This window comes from Dendropsophus ebraccatus, chromosome 9 (genome assembly GCF_027789765.1).
Source record: "Dendropsophus ebraccatus isolate aDenEbr1 chromosome 9, aDenEbr1.pat, whole genome shotgun sequence".
Classification (NCBI taxonomy): domain Eukaryota; kingdom Metazoa; phylum Chordata; class Amphibia; order Anura; family Hylidae; genus Dendropsophus; species Dendropsophus ebraccatus.
Window position 1 is genome coordinate 84,456,598 of NC_091462.1, and position 18,727 is coordinate 84,475,324.

An 18,727-nucleotide genomic window follows, 5' to 3' on the forward strand; every position below is an offset into this window, starting at 1 on the left:
AGATACAGAGGAGAAAGGAGCCGCACTTCTTCACAGGTGTAGCGGGTGCAATAGGATGTAAATCCCTTGGCTGGGGGGATCCCCAAGTATCACACGAAAATCCAAAGCACTCCAGCATAAGGTGAAAAAAGGTAGTGGTTTATTACAAAAATGTGCAAAAACACAAGATGCAACGTTTCAGTTCTCTCACAGAACCATTTTCAAGCTTGAAAATGGTTCTGTGAGAGAACTGAAACGTTGCATCTTGTGTTTTTGCACATTTTTGTAATAAACCACTACCTTTTTTCAGCTTATGCTGGAGTGCTTTGGATTTTCGTGTGATAGCTTGAAAATGGTTCTGTGAGAGAACTGAAACGTTGCATCTTGTGTTTTTGCACATTTTTGTAATAAACCACTACCTTTTTTCAGCTTATGCTGGAGTGCTTTGGATTTTCGTGTGATAGATAGATAGATAGATAGATAGATTCAAAAAATTCTAACAGCACTTCCCGATATCTTCAAAAACGTGAAATATTTATTCAATCACATAAAAAAAAAAAAAAAACAGTGGGACATATCAAAAAAATCAAGCGACGTTTCTCCCGTCTCACACGGGCATTTTTAAGCTCATATCCCCAAGTGATAATCAAACTTTTATATCAAACAAGTGACTAAAATTTACATTCCATTGGTTGTTTCAAGTGTCCATCTTTTACAAGTGTTCTCTGATAGGAGGAAATCAAAGTCCATCTGTGCTATTGTGTTTCAGTGAGTTCTTTGTAAGGCAATGTGCAGTGTTAACCCTTTTTGTGCTAAAGTGAGTGACTGCTTGAAATTACCCACTTGCAAGTTCCTCATAATAAAGGTAATTAGAAATACAAAGTAATGAATAAAAATAAGTCCATCATAAGTGTAGCAACGAAGAAGGATAGACAGCACTATGTTATCCACATCATTTGGATCTTTTAGATAGATAGATAGATAGATAGATAGATAGATAGACAGACAGACAGACAGACAGATAGATAGATAGACTGAAATTAAGAGAGATAACTAGCTAACCAGGAAACCAGCACTACAGAGATGAAAATGCTGTGCGTGAATATCTTGATGTGGGTCTAAAAAAAACATTGTATTCAGAAAATTGACAGCTCTCTAAAAATGTGGTTAACAATGTGCAAACCCAGCCGGGTATCTGCTATCTCTTTCATGTTGCCTGAACCATAAGTTATTAGGGTGTTCCCTGGTGACTTCTGCCTACCTTGTCAGCCACTGAGAGACCTATCAATCAAAGCTGATGGAATAGAGAGAAGCTGCCAGAAACCTCCCTTATGATTTATGGCAGAACCATACACAATTAAAGGGAACCTGTCGGTTGCAACTCAGCATCCAAACTGCTGACACTGTTATATAGCTGTTAGGACAAGGTGACGCATGGCACCTTTCATATATCCATCTGTACTTCCATAACATAGTAATATGCTTTTATTATATAGTACAAAGAGTCAGAACATGTTTCCTGTACTCCTGAAGTGCAGCAAGCTGTAACACCTTCTTACTCTCCTTACCATAACGGATCTTGGTAGGGAGGAGGCATTCCAGCCTGCAGCTATTCAGGAGCTTGGGAAAGCCTCTTTAATTCTTTGTACCAAAGAATAAAAGCATTTTTCTATGTTCTACATGTCTCTTTGACCTAACAGCCATCTACCAGTGACAGCAGTTTGGAACCAGAACTACAGCTGATAGATTCCCTTAAAAAAAAATTCAATTAAAGATTTCCACCAGAGGGGCGGAGCCTGACCGCAGACTGAGACGGCAGCACTGTAACTTAGCTCCTCTCAGCCACGGCCTCCAATACTCCAATATAAGAGCCACCAGACCCTATAAATGGGTAACCACCGACATGATAGAAGCAGAGAACACCCGAGCACACCCAGATCGACTAAACGCACGGGTGAGATGGACAAATTCTTTAAAAAGAAGAACATGGGAAGCCCGGCGTGCGCCCAAGATGGCGCCGGCTGCCCAGAGGGGAACAGACCCGGACCCAGACCGGGAAAGCACACAAAGTGCATTAACAGATATGTACGAACCAGACTCCACACAGATCTCCAGATCGTACCTGAAAAAGACGATCCAAAGTGCCCTGAAATCGGCTATAACCCCTGTACTACAGAAACTAGTGGAGCTGAAACAGGAAGTGCGCCATGTTGGAGGCCAGGTGGAATACCTAGAGACTGCGACCACCGAAATTGTGAGTTTTTGTGATGCAATATCCCATACCATGAGGCAGCATGAGACACACCTGAACAAAGCATACCTCCTCCTGGAAGACCAGGAGAATAGAAGCAGGAGGAAGAATATATGTTTTAAGGGCATCTCAGAGACTTATGCTGCCGAAGCCCTGCCTGCTGCAGCGAAACAAATATTTTCCTCCCTGCTGGGAGAAGAAAGGACTGAAGGCATAGTCATTGAGAGGATTCATCGAGCTCTTCACCCTAAACCACAGCCGAACGAGCCCCCCAGAGATGTGGTATGTGGCCTATTGAGCTTTGTAGACACGGCGGCCATCTTACGCGCTAACAGGGAACACCCCGGCCTCACTTTTGAGGGAGCTCCTGTCTCGCTGTACCAAGATGTGGCTGTATCTACGCTTTATAAGAGACGGCTCCTCAGACCGCTATTGCAACAACTAAGAGAGGCCAAGATTCAGTATTCCTGGCTATACCCTTTTGGCCTAGCAATAATCAAAGATGGCCGACGGCTAACGATTCAGTCTCCGGAGGACCTGCAGTCTGTGTGGGACGCGCTGGACCTGACCTCAGTCGAGATACCTTCCTGGCTTCCAGTACAAGCCGGACCTCGTCTCCCTGATCTTCCGAGAATGCCGCAGTGGACCAAAGTGGGTCGCCCGAAATCGCCAAGAAACAAGAAGTCCCAGCACAAAACTCTCACCGGCCCAGATACCTGAATGACAAGACCCCACAAAATCTCTAATAGACGGTCCGGTTCGATTGACAGGTCAACCGGGCGACCTGTTACTGCTGTGACTGTTTGAGATTACATCATAGCTACTTATGTAAATTTTTCACGATGGTATTGTATATTTGGCTCTTGGTTATCTTCACCACAAAGTTTATTATTTATTCATAGGTTAAATTTAATACATATCCTGTCCACAGAAACTCTTCCCCCTCACTCCCCCCCTCCCCCCCCCCTCACTCCCCCCCTTCTCCCCCCCCCCTCACTCCCCCCCTTCTCCCCCCCTCCTAATCCTACTCTCCTACTAACAAATCTCTCCAACCCCCCACCCCCCATTCACCCTCCCCCCCTTTTCTTTTCTCTCCCCTACTTACATACCCACAAATGGTGGCATTTCAACATACCGACTTTAGAATGGAGTTGAAAGGCCGATGTGCGCATCGGATCAGGAACCTCTCTATGTCCCTCCCCCCCCCCCCCCCGACACCTACTCCGTATTATTCTAATCGCTTTCTTAGTATCTATGCTTTTCATAGTTATTCTGTTGAGGACTGTTGTTCTCCCCCACTGTTGTTGTTGTTGTGGTGCATATTATTTTTCCGCTTTACTGTACCTGATACCTGTACATCTATGTGGTCCTTCCAATTGACTTCATATAACACTTAAAGGGGTAGTCCACCAAAAAATTTTTCTTTCAAATCAACTGCTACCATGAAGTGCCAGAGATTTGTAATTTACTTCTATTAAAAAATCTCAAGCCTTCCAGTACTTATCAGCTGCTGTATGCCCAACAGGAAGTTGTATTATTTCCAGTCTGGAGAGCAGGAGAGGTTTTCTATGGGGATTTGCTCCTGCTTTGGACAGTTCCTGACATGGACAGAGGAGGCAACAGAGAGCACTGGGTCAGACAGGAAAGAAAACACCACTTCCTGCTGGACACACAGCAGCTGATAAGTACTGGAAGACTTAAGATTTTTTAATAGAAATGAATTACAAATCTCTGGCACTTTATGGCACCAGTTGATTTGAAAGAAAAATTTTTTTGGTGGACTACCCCTTTAAGGCCTCAATTCGCCACAAAAGAGAAGTCATATTATATCACTACTAAAGAGAGATAAGGCAGCAATCGTCGTTTTTCAAGAGACACATTTTAAATCACAAAAAATCCCTAAACTACCCACTAACTATTTCTCTTCCTGGTTTCATAGCACAGGTGACAGCGCAGCTTCTAGAGGAGTTTCCATAGCGATACAGAAAGATGTTCCATTCTACCATCTGGCAACTCACAGCTCTGGCGATGGCAGATTCCTATTCATTAAAGAGAACCAATCACCTAAAATTTACTATCCCTATTATCAAAGATTCTCTCTCCCTAAGTCTATCTATGAAGATACAGACTGCCTTTGCAGTCTGTATCTTATTCTTTACCTAATTCCTCTTCCTCTGTCCAGTAATGCTGGGCGCCGCCATTTTGATGACGTCACGCTGGAACGCACGTGACGTCATCAAGATGGCGGCGGCCGGCATTAATGCACCCGAACAAAGGAGCAGGTAAAGTATAAGATACAGATTGCAAATGCAGTCTGTATCTTTATGAAGTCTATTTATGAAGATACAGACTATATTTGCAGTCTGTATCTTATACTTTACCTGCTCCTTTGTTCCGGTGCAGTAATGCCGGCCGCCGCCATCTTGATGACGTCACGTGCGTTCCAGCGGTGCGTTCCAGCGGTGCGTTCCAGCGTGACGTCATCAATATGGTGGCGCCCGGCATTACTGCATCGGAACAAAGGAGCAGGTAAAGTATAACATACAGACTGCAAATGCTGTCTGTATCTTCATAAATAGACTTCAGAAAGATACAGATTGCCTTTGCAGTCTGTATCTTATACTTTACCTGATCCTCTGGTCCGCTACAGCAAGGTCGGCGCCGCCATCTTGATTACGCTACTTGCGTTCCACCGCTGGAACGCAAGTGACGTATTCAAGATGGCGGCGCGCGGACTTCCTGCACCGAACAAGAGGATCAGGTAAAGTATAAGATACAGACTGCAAAGGCAGTCTGTATCTTAATAAATAGACAAAATGAAGATACAGACTGCCTTTGCAGTCTGTATCTTATACTTTACCTGATCCTCTGGTCCGCTACAGCAAGACTGGCGCCGCCATCTTGATTTAGTCTTTTGCGTTCCAGCGGTGGAACGCAAGTGACGTCATCAAGATGCATGACGGCAGCTTTCTGTCTCGCGCCGGCTCTTTTGAAAAGAGCCGGCGCGAGATAGGAAAGTAAAAAGTAAATATTTTAAAAACACAGCAAAAAAAGTAATCAATTATATTTACAAATATTAATAAAATAAGTAAATACATCTAATTAGGGAAAAAATGTTTTTTTGATTTTCATCGATAATTGTTTCTCTTTAACCCTTTGAGGACCAGGCCCAAAATGACCCAGTGGACCGCGCAAATTTTGATCTTAGTGTTTTCGTTTTTCCCTCCTCCCCTTCTAAGAGCTCTAGCACTCTCAGTTTTCTATCTACAGGCCATGTAAGTGCTTGTTTGTTACAGGAATAGTTGTACTTTGTAATGGCGTCATTCATTTTACCATAACATGTATGATGGAATTCCAAATATATTATTTATGAAGATATAAATTGGTGAAATCGCAAAAAAGAATGCAATATGGTAACGTTTGGGGGGTTCCTGTGTCTACGTAATGCACTATATGGTAACAGCGACATGACACTATTATTCTATAGGTCAGCCCGAACACAACCATATGCAGGTTACACAGATTCTCTAATGTTATATATTTTTTTTAAATGAAATCCTTTTTTTTGGCAATTAATTATAAATAAAATGGGCCTATTGTGACGCTTATAACGGTTTTATTTTTTCACCTACGGGGCTGTATGGGGTGTCATTTTTTCCGCCATGATCTCTAGTTTTTATTAATACCATATGTGTGAAGATCGGACGTTTTGATCACTTTTTATTAATTTTTTTTTATTTATAATGTAACATAAAATCGGTAATCCGCGCACTTTTTTCCCTCTTTTCGTGTACGCCGTTTACCGTTCGCAATGACGCTTGTTATATTTTCATAGATCGGACAATTACGCACGCTACGGTATATTATATGTTTATTTGTTTATTTATTTTTATATGTTTTATTTATATAATGGGAAAGGGGGGTGATTTAGACTTTTATTGGGGGAGGGGTTTTGGGGTAGTGTATTAGTGTTTATAACTTTTTTTTTTTTACACATTTGAAGTCCCTTTGGGGGACTTGTACATAGATTAGTTTGATTTCTACACTGATGAATGCTATGCCATAGACATAGCATTGATCAGTGTTATCGGCGATCTGCTCATTGAGCCTGCCTGTGCAGGCTTAGTGTAGCAGATCGCCGATCGGACCGCACGGAGGCAGGTGAGAGACCTCCGGCGGCCCGTTTTACCGATCGGGACCCCCGCAGTCACACTGCGGGGGTCCCGATCGGTAAGTGGCAGGGGACTCCCCCTGTCGCTTACACTTAAACGCCGCGGTCGTGCCGCGATCGCGGCGTTTAAGGAGTTAATGACACGCGGCAGCGCGATCGCTGCAGCGTGTCATTACCGGTGAGGTCCCGGCTGCTGATTGCAGCCGGCCCCCACCTGCTATGAAGCGCGCTCCGCTCGGAGCACGCTTCATAGCGGGAGAAACACCCAGGACGTACGGTTACGCCCTAGGTCGTCTGGGGACAGACTGCCATGGCGTAACTATACGCCCTGGGTCGTCTAGGGGTTAAAGGTAAAATAGGACACCTTATATACACACTGGCGTGCTTATACGCCCCCAACACTAAACAAGTGCCATGGCTTTGTCGCACGCTTGAGGAGCTAAGGGCCTTCGCTGAAGGACCTATAATCTTGGGAGGCGATCTAAATGTCACTATAGACCCCACCAAAGATTCCTCCTTAAAGTGTTCCACTCTGCCCTTCTCTGCACTTGGTAGGGTGTCGAACAAATTAAGAGAACTGGGTTTAGTGGATACGTGGAGACTTATGAACCCCACTTCCTCCAACTACACCTTTTTCTCAGCCCCCCATAGATCTCACCAGAGACTGGATTATGTTTTCATTGATGAGAGCCTAGTCCCCTCCCTCACCTCCTCAGACATAGGCCCCCGCACTTTATCAGACCACTCGCCAGTGCATACTTCAGTTCAACTGTCCCATCTCCCAGTAAGACTGGACCTGGAGACTTAATGAAACTTTATTGGATAATCCCACACACGTAGAGTACCTCTCCTCACATCTACAATCATACTTTGATATTAATTCCTCGCCGGAGGTCCCCACCACCGTCACCTGGGAAGCCCATAAGGCATTTATGAGAGGCTTATTTATATCTCTGGGTACCAAAGTTAAGAAAGAAAAAAGGAAATTAGCTCACTTCTCTCAGCTATCACCCATTTGGAATCACGCCATAAACGAACGTCAAATAGAGCGGATGACAAAGAGCTTATGGGTTTGAGAGAGAAGCTGAGAGACCACCTTAACATTAAGTTAGCCAAAAATCTTCTGTATTTCAAGCAAAAAATATATGCACATGGGGACAAGGGAGGTAAACTTATGTCCTCTCTCATAAAGAAAAAGAGAGAAAAAATGTTTATCCATACCATAAAAACCTCTGATGGCAAGATCTTGAACTCCTCTAAAGATATAGCTCTTGCTTTCAAAGATTTTTACAAAGCTTTATATTGCCTACCCACTCAGGGGGATACGCCCCAGGCTAAAGAAACAGCTTTCCTCTCTTTCCTTGACACTCTACAACTCCCTTACCTGACAGACTCTGAAACACATAAGCTGGTGGAACCGTGTACGCTTGCAGAAATAAAGGAGATCCTTTACTCCTTTCCTAACCCAAAAAGCCCAGGCCCAGATGGACTCTCTATAGCTTACTATAGGAAATTCTGTGATTTGCTACTGCCACAGCTGACAGCTACATGCAACTCACTTTTGAGAGGGGAGGCCCTCCCACCTCAAACACTGGAAGCACACATAGTGGTCCTCCCGAAGGAAGGCAAAGACACTACGTCCTGTGCAAATAACCGCCCAATTTCGCTCTTGAATCAAGACGTGAAAATCTGGGCGAAATTGCTGGCAAACAGACTTAGGGATGTGCTGCCTCGCCTCCAACATACAGATCAGACGGGGTTTGTCAGGGGAAGAGAGGGCAGACACAATGCCCATAGAGTTTTACAGGCGATCAATTATGCCCACTGTACTAAAACCCCCTTGGTGCTACTAGGGACGGATGCTGAGAAAGCGTTCGACAGAGTAGCCTGGGACTTCATGATGGCCACCCTTAGTAAATTTGGTCTCCCTCCTAAATTTATAGCTGCAATATTATCCCTTTACTCCGAACCTACCGCCAAAGTAAAGATTAACAGAATACTATCCCCTCCCTTTCCCATAAAAAATGGCACGCGGCAAGGTTGCCCCCTATCCCCCACCTTATACGTCCTTGTTATGGAAACGCTCTTACAGAGCCTACGACAAGATCCATGCATTGAAGGGCTACGTGTTGGCTCCCACACGCACCTAGCCACTGCTTTTGCCGATGACCTATTATTGTTTATTACCAACCCAGCTCAATCTCTGCCCCACATACAGGAAAAACTCACAGAATTTGGTATCCTTTCTAATTTTAAAGTCAATTACAGCAAATCTGAAATCTTAAATATCACCCTTACGAAGTCCCAGGCTACCTGTCTTAAGCGAACATCACCGTTTCAGTGGCTTGCCCATTCTATAAAATACTTGGGCATCAACATCCCTCCCTCCCTAAACTCCTTATACGACTTAAACTTCAAACCCCTCCTTTCCAAGATCTCTCAGCTTCTCTCCTCGTACAAGATACCCTTCCTCTCGTGGATGGGCCGCAAAAGCCTCCTCCAAACTTATATAATGCCTATAATTCTATATATTATAACGATGGTGCCCATGGATCTACCTCAAGCCTTTTTTAAAGATATTAAACGCCTATTCCATAATTTCCTTTGGAATCAGTCTCTCATTCTGTCCTCATACAACATAAGACAAAAGGTGGTATGGGCCTTCCGGATGTAGAAATGTACTATAGAGCAACTCACCTTCAAAGATGGGTGGATCTGGTGACAGTGGGGGGACTCTTGCGGGGCCCAGACTTAGAGACAATAACGATGGGGGACGACAGATATGCGACCCTATGGTCTCCCACTAGGCGTGTTGTAGATTCCATTACTAGCCCCCTCCTAAAAGGTACTCTGCGGGTCTGGAATAAATTCCGTCAAGCGTCACTAACCACCCCCTCCCCCCTAGCCCCTGCCTCCCTTTTGCCACACCTTATAACGTCACCTCACTCCCCTAAAGACCCCCTGTGGGTTATACTAGATAGAATACCACTCTCCACTCTAATGAGTGACAACAAAGTACCTACTGACCAACACATCCAGTCTCTGGTGACACCACATAATCTGAATTTCCTGCAACTGCTCCAGATTAAGCAAGTCTGCACTGCATTCTTGAAAATTCATAGAGCCAGTAGAGAACTACATTGGATAGAGAAAGCCTGCCTCTCCAGAGCTGTGACCAAACTTCGCCTTTCCTATTTTCACTCGCAACTTCTGTCTGAGATTGCTCCACAACCCCCTCCGTATCTTGCCGCGTGGGAAAAGGAATTGCAGCTTTGTCTAACGAAAACAGAAAAGAATCAGATCTTGAGACATGCCCATGGCTTCTCTAGATGTGGAAAACTGCAAGAAAATCATTACAAACTTCTTACTAGGTGGTACAAAACCCCAGAACTCCTGTTCCGCATGGGACTCTCTCCTACAAATGTATGCTGGCGCTGTCACCGAGAGGTAGGATCGCTGTCCCACATTTGGTGGACATTTTCACACATTACCTCTTACTGGCGTGAAATAGAGACCACCATAAATGAGGTATGTTCTACCTCTCTGACGCTTGCCGCCCAAACCATCTTATTAGCTTTACCATCCGCTGATTTTAAGATCTCCAAAATGTCTCTAGCTACCCACATGGTAGCGGCAGCTAAGCTCCTTATCCCCCTTCAGTGGCTCAGTGATTCTCCCCCAACTCTGTACCAGTGGATTGATAAAACTAACCAGATCTGTAGGATGGAAGAACTGACTAGTTGGGCAGAAAGCAAACATGACATGTTTCTGAAAATATGGTCACCCTGGTTGTCTTATAAAAATAAACCCCTGACATCACCTGCTGTTCATCCCACCCCTCCCCAAACAGCTACCTAAATCTATCCCCCCCCCCCTTCTTGCTGCATAGACTTTTTGGCCTCATCCCAAGCTTTTTGGCCTCACCCCGTAACTACCCAACGCCCATCTACCGGCCTTCTACAACTGCCCTCCTTCCCTCTCTAGCAACCTGGCTCCCCCACCCCCACCTCAGGTATGATCCTATCCAGCTCAGTAATCCCATGGAAAAGCACTTCTTCTGTTCAATTGTGCACCACTAATTGTTTATTTGTTCTTGTTTATCATTGTTCATGATGACGGGCTCAGTTCCGTATCCATTTATGTTTTTGTTACCCCCTTATCTCCAACCCCCAGTAGGGTTGTATACTGTATTCTTTTCATTGTAAGTGTCAACAGCTTTCTCTTCAATAAAAAAAGATTTGGTAAAAAAAATTTCCACCAGAGGTCAATTTCCACATGGATATTATTTCTCGACAGTGCATGCCTGGGATTTGTTACCGCCTGCAGATCCGGATGTTACATGAATATCCTTGATAAAGAACAAAATGAGGAAGCGTCGCTCAGACTGCAATGGTTATGCACCCGTGATTTAGACTAAGGTGTACCCCCCTAGGATTGTGAGTATACCTATTGTAGCATCTCTTAAATTTAGTAGCCATAGCAATAGTGAATAAAACTAGGAGAACCATAATCGTAGAAGACATCACACACGTTTCTTAGCAACTGCTGCGTAGCGGTACAAAACATCTGTATGTGGAAATTAAAAGCAGACGCCAGGTTTGCCTGAGAAAGTGGCATCAATAAATTCACGGTTTTTCACTGCTCACGTAGATTTCGAGCACCATGGCAGCAATACATGCCACCGTCCTTGGATAACAAGTCTTTCTGCTCAAAGCTTCAGCATTAATCCCAGACGTCATAGATCCTGAAGTAAGGAAGAGATATTGTATGCATTCATTTGTTATTTGCTTGTTTAACAATTTCCACACCATAGTTATGGTTTATTACCTGTTCAATCACTTACCTGACTTATGGTCATTACCTAATACTTTTAAGGGTGGGTTCACATGTACAGGATTGCAGTGGATTTCATGCTGTGATTTCAGCAGCGAAAACCGCTGCGATCCTGTGTCCTGTCATTTTGTGCAGTTCATCAGTATTTGTTTATTCGAGTCTATTACATGGCACAATGATCGTTAGACATCATTAGGGATTTCTGTGCAGCCTTTGCCCTAAACTGTTAATACATTACCTCTCCACGCTTCCAGGCCTTCTTCTACCCACTGTTCACGGCCACAGCTGCAGCTTCACAGCAACCTGTCTGAGCTAACAGGCCCCTCAACCAGTCACTGGCTGGGACCGCCCTGGCCAGTGATTGGCTGAGCAGCCTGTCGGCTTTGAAGCTGCAGCTGGAGCCGCAGTGCCGGAAAAGAGAAGAGAGCAGGAGAAGACGGGGAACATGGAGAAGTAATGTATTAACAGCTTATTCAATTGTTAGCCGTCGGCCACCCATCGCTATTACACGTAGCGATGCACGGTCAGCGGCTAATGATTTTGGTGTCTGACCTAAAGACAATGATCGTTGTCATCCACTGATCATCTCTATTACACAGACCAATAATTGCCCAAAACTGCCTGATTTGGCCAATTATCGCTTCTTGTAATCGGGCCCTTAGTGCCAGGTCAGTGAACACTGGCATATCTACCACAGAGGCAGAGTTCATGTTTGCTGGGGGTTACCTGGTGATATGGGGTGTGGCACCAAACTGCTTTACCTACTTGAATAGCAATTCCGTCTCTCCAAGTGGCCAAGTTGCGCCACTTCCACAAAAGTGGTGCAACACAGAGAATAAAAAATGGGCCGTAAACCATCCAAAAACAATAGATATAGTTAGGCTGAAATACCAAGCACAATAAGAATGCATAGTAACTTAAATCGCAACTCTGATGCAACTCACCCTCCACTGATTGCTGTCAAGAGATGAAGTCCAAACAAGCAAGCAGTGGGGTAAAAATTATTTGCCATCTGTTACACTGCACGAAACACAAAAAAACAGCATGTACATATAGTATCCAAACTCAGTGTGAACACGACTACTCGGAAGGCACCACCCACTAATTCATAAACCCTGTCTTCCTAAGGGTATGTTCACACTGAGTAAATCAGGTGGAATTCGGAGAGTTCTACCTCAGTGTGCCTAAGTGTGACATAGCCTATTTATGGGAGAGCGCGGGCAGTGACATGGCAATTCTTTGAGCGGAGAGCGGCAGCAGTGGAGGAGCACACGCTTTCCCATAGAAAGGCTATGGCACACTGAGGTAGGCGGGATTCCGTGGCGGAGACCTCCGCCAAAGAATTCCGCCTGATGAACATACCCTTAACCTCGCCCTTTCCAGTGTAAGGAATTAATTGTGAGCCGTACCTGGTTTAGAGTGAAATTTTCAGTCACAGTGACTGGAGATGGTCTGCAGTGGGAGGTGCTTACAGGGACAGGATAGTCCTGTGTCTCAGTACATGAATGGCAATGTTCCTTCCAGTGTTTTTTACAACGTGCAGCGACAAACAACACTTCAAGGAGGAGAAAACAGGTTTGGCTACGATCCTTTGGCTGATGCTGCGGAGTACTAAGAGGGGGCACGCTGTGGCCGGTAGAGTGCTTTTTCCCACGGTACCTTGTGACGTCACAGGTAGTATGGAGGCCACAGGAGGCCAAAACTCCTACGCGTTTCAGAAACTGTAGAGATTTCCTTAGAAGGAACAGAAGTTATTTACAAATTTGTATAACTTTCTGACACTACTACTACTACTACTAATAATAATAATAATAATAATACCTCTAGTAAAGGGGGAAGCCTCAGACAGGATTCTTAGCAGAAACACACTTCAGCCCTAAGCTTAGCAGAAGCTATAAGTTTTCCAGGCTTTCTTCCCTTATTCTCCTCTTAAAAGATTTCTCCCACCATGTGCATAGGCTATCCTGAGACTGCACTACACCTCCTCACACTAGGAGAGTTTACACTACACTAACCCAACTTCGGGTTCTCTCTGCAGAGAGGATAGCTCAGGGTAAGATACTTCCTGCAACAAATCTGCAGCAAATCCACAAGGAAAAAGCAGGATATTCACCACATGTGAACAGACCCCAAATCTGCAAAACATAGGAGGGTGGCATGTGCCCCCTGGGCTGGTCCGCCAGTGGATACTTAGGGCCCCACTGGAGTTCTGCGTCTGGCCCTTTAAGAGTAAGTGTTCATAATAAGTGCTTTTAGTTAAATATTGTGCATGCCTTATATGCTCTCTTTCTTCAATTCCTTTTTTATGGGCAGCTCCATACCCTCCATGGTATGCTGGATTTATATACAACAGTAATTCCAAAATCAGGCAAGTACCCTGCAAGTTTTAGACCTATTTCTCTGTTGAATGCAGTCTGAAGATTTTTACAAAGTTGCTAGCTGTCAGAATGGGGGCGCCCCTGCCCACTATGGTACACAAAGGCTTTGTGACACACCGTCAGGCGTTATTATTTATGCATTTTATTTTAACCAGAGAAAACATTAAAAAAAACCAGTAAGGCACACAGAAGTTTGCGGACAGCTGAGAACCACTGCATCAAGCAGACACAAACCATACTAAACAGGAACTAGTTTAAAGTCTTAAGCGGGCATAAGCACAACAGATCAGTAGTAGTGTTCATGAGACCCAATCCTGTCTCATGCCCAGTGGAGATCTTGTAGCATGAACTGGAAGGACATTAAATACTGCCTGATACCCAGGCCCCCCTGTTGATGGACCCCGTTAACCAACTAGCCAAGTGTCCATACACAACAAACATACAATCACTTACACTCCGTCAATCTCGAAACAAGCCCCCCCCTTCAAAGCAACCAGAAAAAAACAGAAAGCTGTAATCTAATCTTGCTGGGTTGTGGCCGTACCAGGCACCACAATCCACTGGGACCATATTTTATCAAACGTCCTGGGACAGTTTCTCTTTTGATATAGGACTTTATACATACCTCCCAACCGTCCCGGATTCCGCGGGACAGTCCCGTTTTCAGGGTGCTGTCCCGCGGTCCCGGAACGGCCCCCCGTGTCCCGCATTAAATGTGGCCCCAGCGAAAAAAAACAATAAACCAGTAACTCACCTGTCCGCCGGTCCCAGCAGCTCCTCTCCTGGCAGGGCGCGCACTCCCGTCATCCTCCGGAGCGGGGTATACAGACACTGACTGTTCCGGCAGTGACCTGCAGCCTCCATCATGAATCACTTCCGGCACAGTCAGTGTCTCTGTACCCCGCTGCCTGCCCCGGAGGATGACGGGAGTACGCGCTCTGCCGGGAGAGGAGCTGCTGGGACCGGAGGACAGGTGAGTTACTGGTTTATTGTTTTTTTTGCTGGGGCCACACTAATGGGGGGATTGGCTACTCTGTGGGGCATTATATGGGGGATTGGCTACTATGTGGGGCACTATATGGGGGCATTGGCTACTATGTGGGGCATATATGGGGGCATTGGCTACTATGTAGGGCACTATATGGGGGCATTGGCTACTATGTTGGGCACTATAATGGGGGACTAGCTACTATGTGGGGCACTATATGGGGGCATTGGCTACTATGTGGGGCACTATAATGGGGAATAGGCTACTATGGGGGGCATTGGCTACTATGTGGGGCACTATATGGGGATTGGCTACTATGTGGGGCACTATATGGGGGCATTGGCTACTATGTGGTGCACTATATGGGGGCATAGGCTACTATGTGGGGCACCATATGGGGCATTGGATACTATGCGGGGCACTATATGGGGGCATTGGATACTATGTGGGGCACTATATGGGGGATTGGATACTATGTGGGGCACTATGTGGGGGATTGGATACTATGTGGGGCACTATGTGGGGGATTGGATACTATGTGGGGCACTATAATGGGGGATTGGATACTATATAGGGCATTTTTGGGGGGATTGGATACTGTATAGGGCACTATTCAGTCAGCAGCATGTGGTGACTGTAGGGGAGTGGCTATGGAGGGTCGCTATGGGGGCGTGGCTATGGAGGGTTGCTATGGGGGTGTGGCTATGGAGGGCCGCTATGGGGGTGTGGCTATAGGGACCCCAACGCACATGTCCCTCTTTGCTCTTTGCAAAAGTTGGGAGGTATGCTTTATATAGAGGAAGATATGAATTAACCAGAGATTTCCATTGTATAAGGGAGGGGATGTCAGGGGACATGATTACCACCTTTCTGGTGCAGAACAATAGAATGCAGGGGGGGGAGGGGTGTACTTGGGGAGAGAGAATTCTCAGAAAGTCAAAATGCTGGTGCATGAATATTAACACTAATGACCAGAAGACTTAGTGTAGGAAGGTCCTGTGTCACCCCCTTGGACCCACTTACTTATATTCTTAATGTTTTCCCTAAAAACATGTGTAACCATGCACCAGGCTGCTTCTCCATATTTTAACTGTTTGTTAGCCAAGTACTGGAAACAACATCTTTTCCCCTCAGTGGTGGAATTGCTTCAAGGGGTTATCCAGCGCTACAAAAACATGGCCACTTTTCCCCCTACTGTTGTCTCCAGTTCAGGTGCAGTTTGCAATTAAGCTCCATTTACTTCAATGAAACTGAGTTTCAAAACCCCAACCAATCTGGAGACAACAGTAGGGGGAAAGTGGACATGTTTTTGTAGCACTGGATAACCCCTTTAAAGGGGTTATATAGCGCTACAAAAACATGGCCACTTTCTTCCAGAGAAAGCACCGCTCTTCTATCAAGTTTAGGTGTGGTTTGCAGTTAAAGGAGAAGTCCGGCAAATACTTTTTATTAAAGTATTGTATTGCCTCACAAAAGTTATACAAATCCCCAATATAGACTTATTACAGGAAATGCTTATAAAGAGCTGTGCGGGCTGTGGCTGCTGGAGAGGATGATGGCAGGGGAACACTGAGAGACACAGGGCACTGGACACTGAGCATCCTCCTGCCACTCTCCAGCAGCCACAGCCCGCACAGCTCTGGGAGGCGGGTCGTGACATCACCATTTTATCCAGGAAGTGAAGCCTTGATGCAGTAGTAAGTGCAGGGAAAAAAGCACTTTATAAGCATTTCCCGTAATAAGTGTAAATTGGTAATTTGTATTACTTTTGGAGGGCAATACAATACTTTAATAAAAAATTTTGCTGGACTTCTCCTTTAAACTCCATTCACTTTAATTCCTTTCTTTGCTGCAGCATTTAACTGACACAAAGCTCACGTACATGCTGCAGCACAGAAAGGGTTAAAGGGTAGGACACAGGACATTTTTGCTCCATCGCTCCTGCAGCGATTACATCTAACCTCCATTCTCAGACTGTCCGCAAGTAGAAATATTTGCGAGACTCATCGGGGATCATCAGTGCATGATCGATGAAGCATCAATGCCTTTCTTTCTTTGTTGCAGCATATAAGTGAACTTTGTACTTTGTGTCACATGTTGCAGCAAAGAAATGGTTAAACAGCTGCACATTACCAGGGGCCGGGTAGCAAGTGCTGGCCTCCCCTCCATGCTCCTGGGGAAGGTGAGACCACTCGGCTGCTCTTAATAAGCCCTTATAGTAAATATAGTGCTCTTCCAGTCACTCTTGTGGCCACAGGCAGCATTCTGCTTCTGGCCACAAGAGGCTGTTGTTAGGAAGTCAGAGGACTGTCCAGAAGCTAGGTGAGTATGTGTGTTTGTTATTTTATTTTATTTTTTATAAAGGGGGCAAAGCCTATATGAGATGGGGGGTTGCCTACAGGTGGGGCTGTCTACAGAGGTGGGATTACCTACAGGTGAGGGTGCTTACTACTAGGGGGAGGGGGTTTACAGAAGGGAGGATCAACTATGGGGGAAATACCATTTACTGGGGTGGGGGGGATAGGTATATGGGGGATTTTACTTACTGATTGGCTTAATGGGGGGAAGGGGGGACCTAGGCGGGCCAGCTACCATATGAATGTGCAGAGAAGACCCCCTATACTATATGGGGGCACAGAGTGGCCTGACTACTATTTGGAGGCTCCAGGTTACACCTCTGAGTGGGACGCTGCCTATGTGGCAGCCATGTGTTGGAGGCAGACAGCTGGGAACAGACATGTGTGGTGTAAGGAATGAAACTAAAGGAGAACAGCATCTAAGTATATGGGGGGTAATAGGAAGAACATTAAAAAAGTAAGTGGAGGAAAACAGTTCTCATTGCCATTGTGGATTTATAGTCAGGACCCCAGTGCTGTAGGTTACAGAGCTGATCACATGATGTGTACTAGACGTGAGCTCATGGATCTCATAGCTGGAGCATATGGCAGTGTCCCTGAGTGTGTGTCCCAGCCTCTCCGCCAGGTGTCGCTCTACCATCACCGCCTATTGAGCGACACCCAGCGGACAGCTCAGCCTCGCGGAGCGCCCAGGAAAGAAAAGCAAGGGAGAAGAACAGGGGGCGGGACCGTGTTACGACAGCCAATGACAGAGACAGCGCCCGAGAAGGAAACGGATCTCTACCTGATAGCCAATCACAGAGGGCGAGTCAATGAAGGTGGGCGGGACCTCCGACGACAGCCCCGGAGCGAGCAGTTCACACAGCGCTGTAGAGCCGCCTCCTCCTCAGGAAGCAGGAACCGAAAGCACTACTCCCGCCTCGGCCTCGTCCTGTTCCCCGCTCCCTGTAGCCTCGTCCTCTGCTGCTGGCCATGCCGGCGAGGGGAAGGTAATGAGCCGCAGAGCCCCGGGGACTCGGCTGAGCAGCAGCAAGCAGTACACACGGAGCTGGAATGACTGGCAACCCAGGTCAGTTGGCGGCCTAGGCCTCGCGCTGCCCGAGGGCCGGTGCGGAGGGTGACGGGGCACGGCGGGGGGAGCTGGGAGGCCTACACCGCCCGGGGGAGCCCCTCATGTCCCCGGGTGTGTGTGCCATCAGGCCCGGTACAGGGGCAGCTCAGCCAGGGAGCGTATACAGTGCGCCCGGGGACTGTGCCCATTGTGCCCCAGCAGTGTATGGTGAGGACTGTGCCCATTGTGCCCCAGCAGTGTATGGTGAGGACTGTGCCCATTGTGCCCCAGCAGTGTATGGTGAGGACTGTGCCCCAGCAGTGTATGGTGAGGACTGTGCCCATTGTGCCCCAGCAGTGTATGGTGAGGACTGTGCCCATTGTGCCCCAGCAGTGTATGGTGAGGACTGTGCCCCAGCAGTGTATGGTGAGGACTGTGCCCATTGTGCCCCAGCAGTGTATGGTGAGGACTGTGCCCATTGTGCCCCAGCAGTGTATGGTGAGGACTGTGCCCCAGCAGTGTATGGTGAGGACTGTGCCCACTGTGCCCCAGCAGTGTATGGTGAGGACTGTGCCCCAGCAGTGTATGGTGAGGACTGTGCCCCAGCAGTGTATGGTGAGGACTGTGCCCATTGTGCCCCAGCAGTGTATGGTGAGGACTGTGCCCATTGTGCCCCAGCAGTGTATGGTGAGGACTGTGCCCATTGTGCCCCAGCAGTG

General features: G+C 46.4%; 1 protein-coding gene and 1 long non-coding RNA gene across 4 annotated transcripts in view; one reads left to right on the forward strand and one right to left on the reverse strand.

The window, feature by feature from the left end:
• Positions 1-10,936: 10,936 nt before the first annotated feature.
• LOC138801190 (uncharacterized) lies at positions 10,937-18,023 on the reverse strand. Its single transcript, XR_011364579.1, has 3 exons — positions 17,742-18,023; positions 12,644-12,968; positions 10,937-11,145 (listed from the first exon to the last, which is right to left on the reverse strand). It is a non-coding gene; the product is annotated as an uncharacterized lncRNA (long non-coding RNA).
• SMG1 (SMG1 nonsense mediated mRNA decay associated PI3K related kinase) overlaps positions 17,762-18,727 on the forward strand; it is a 60,090-nt gene continuing 59,124 nt past the window's right edge. For all 3 annotated transcript variants that reach the window (XM_069983743.1, XM_069983745.1, XM_069983744.1), the window contains exon 1: positions 17,762-18,026. In XM_069983743.1, coding sequence (XP_069839844.1) covers positions 17,770-18,026 — 257 coding nt within the window. In that variant the 5' untranslated portion in view covers positions 17,762-17,769. The remainder of the gene's footprint in view (positions 18,027-18,727) is intronic.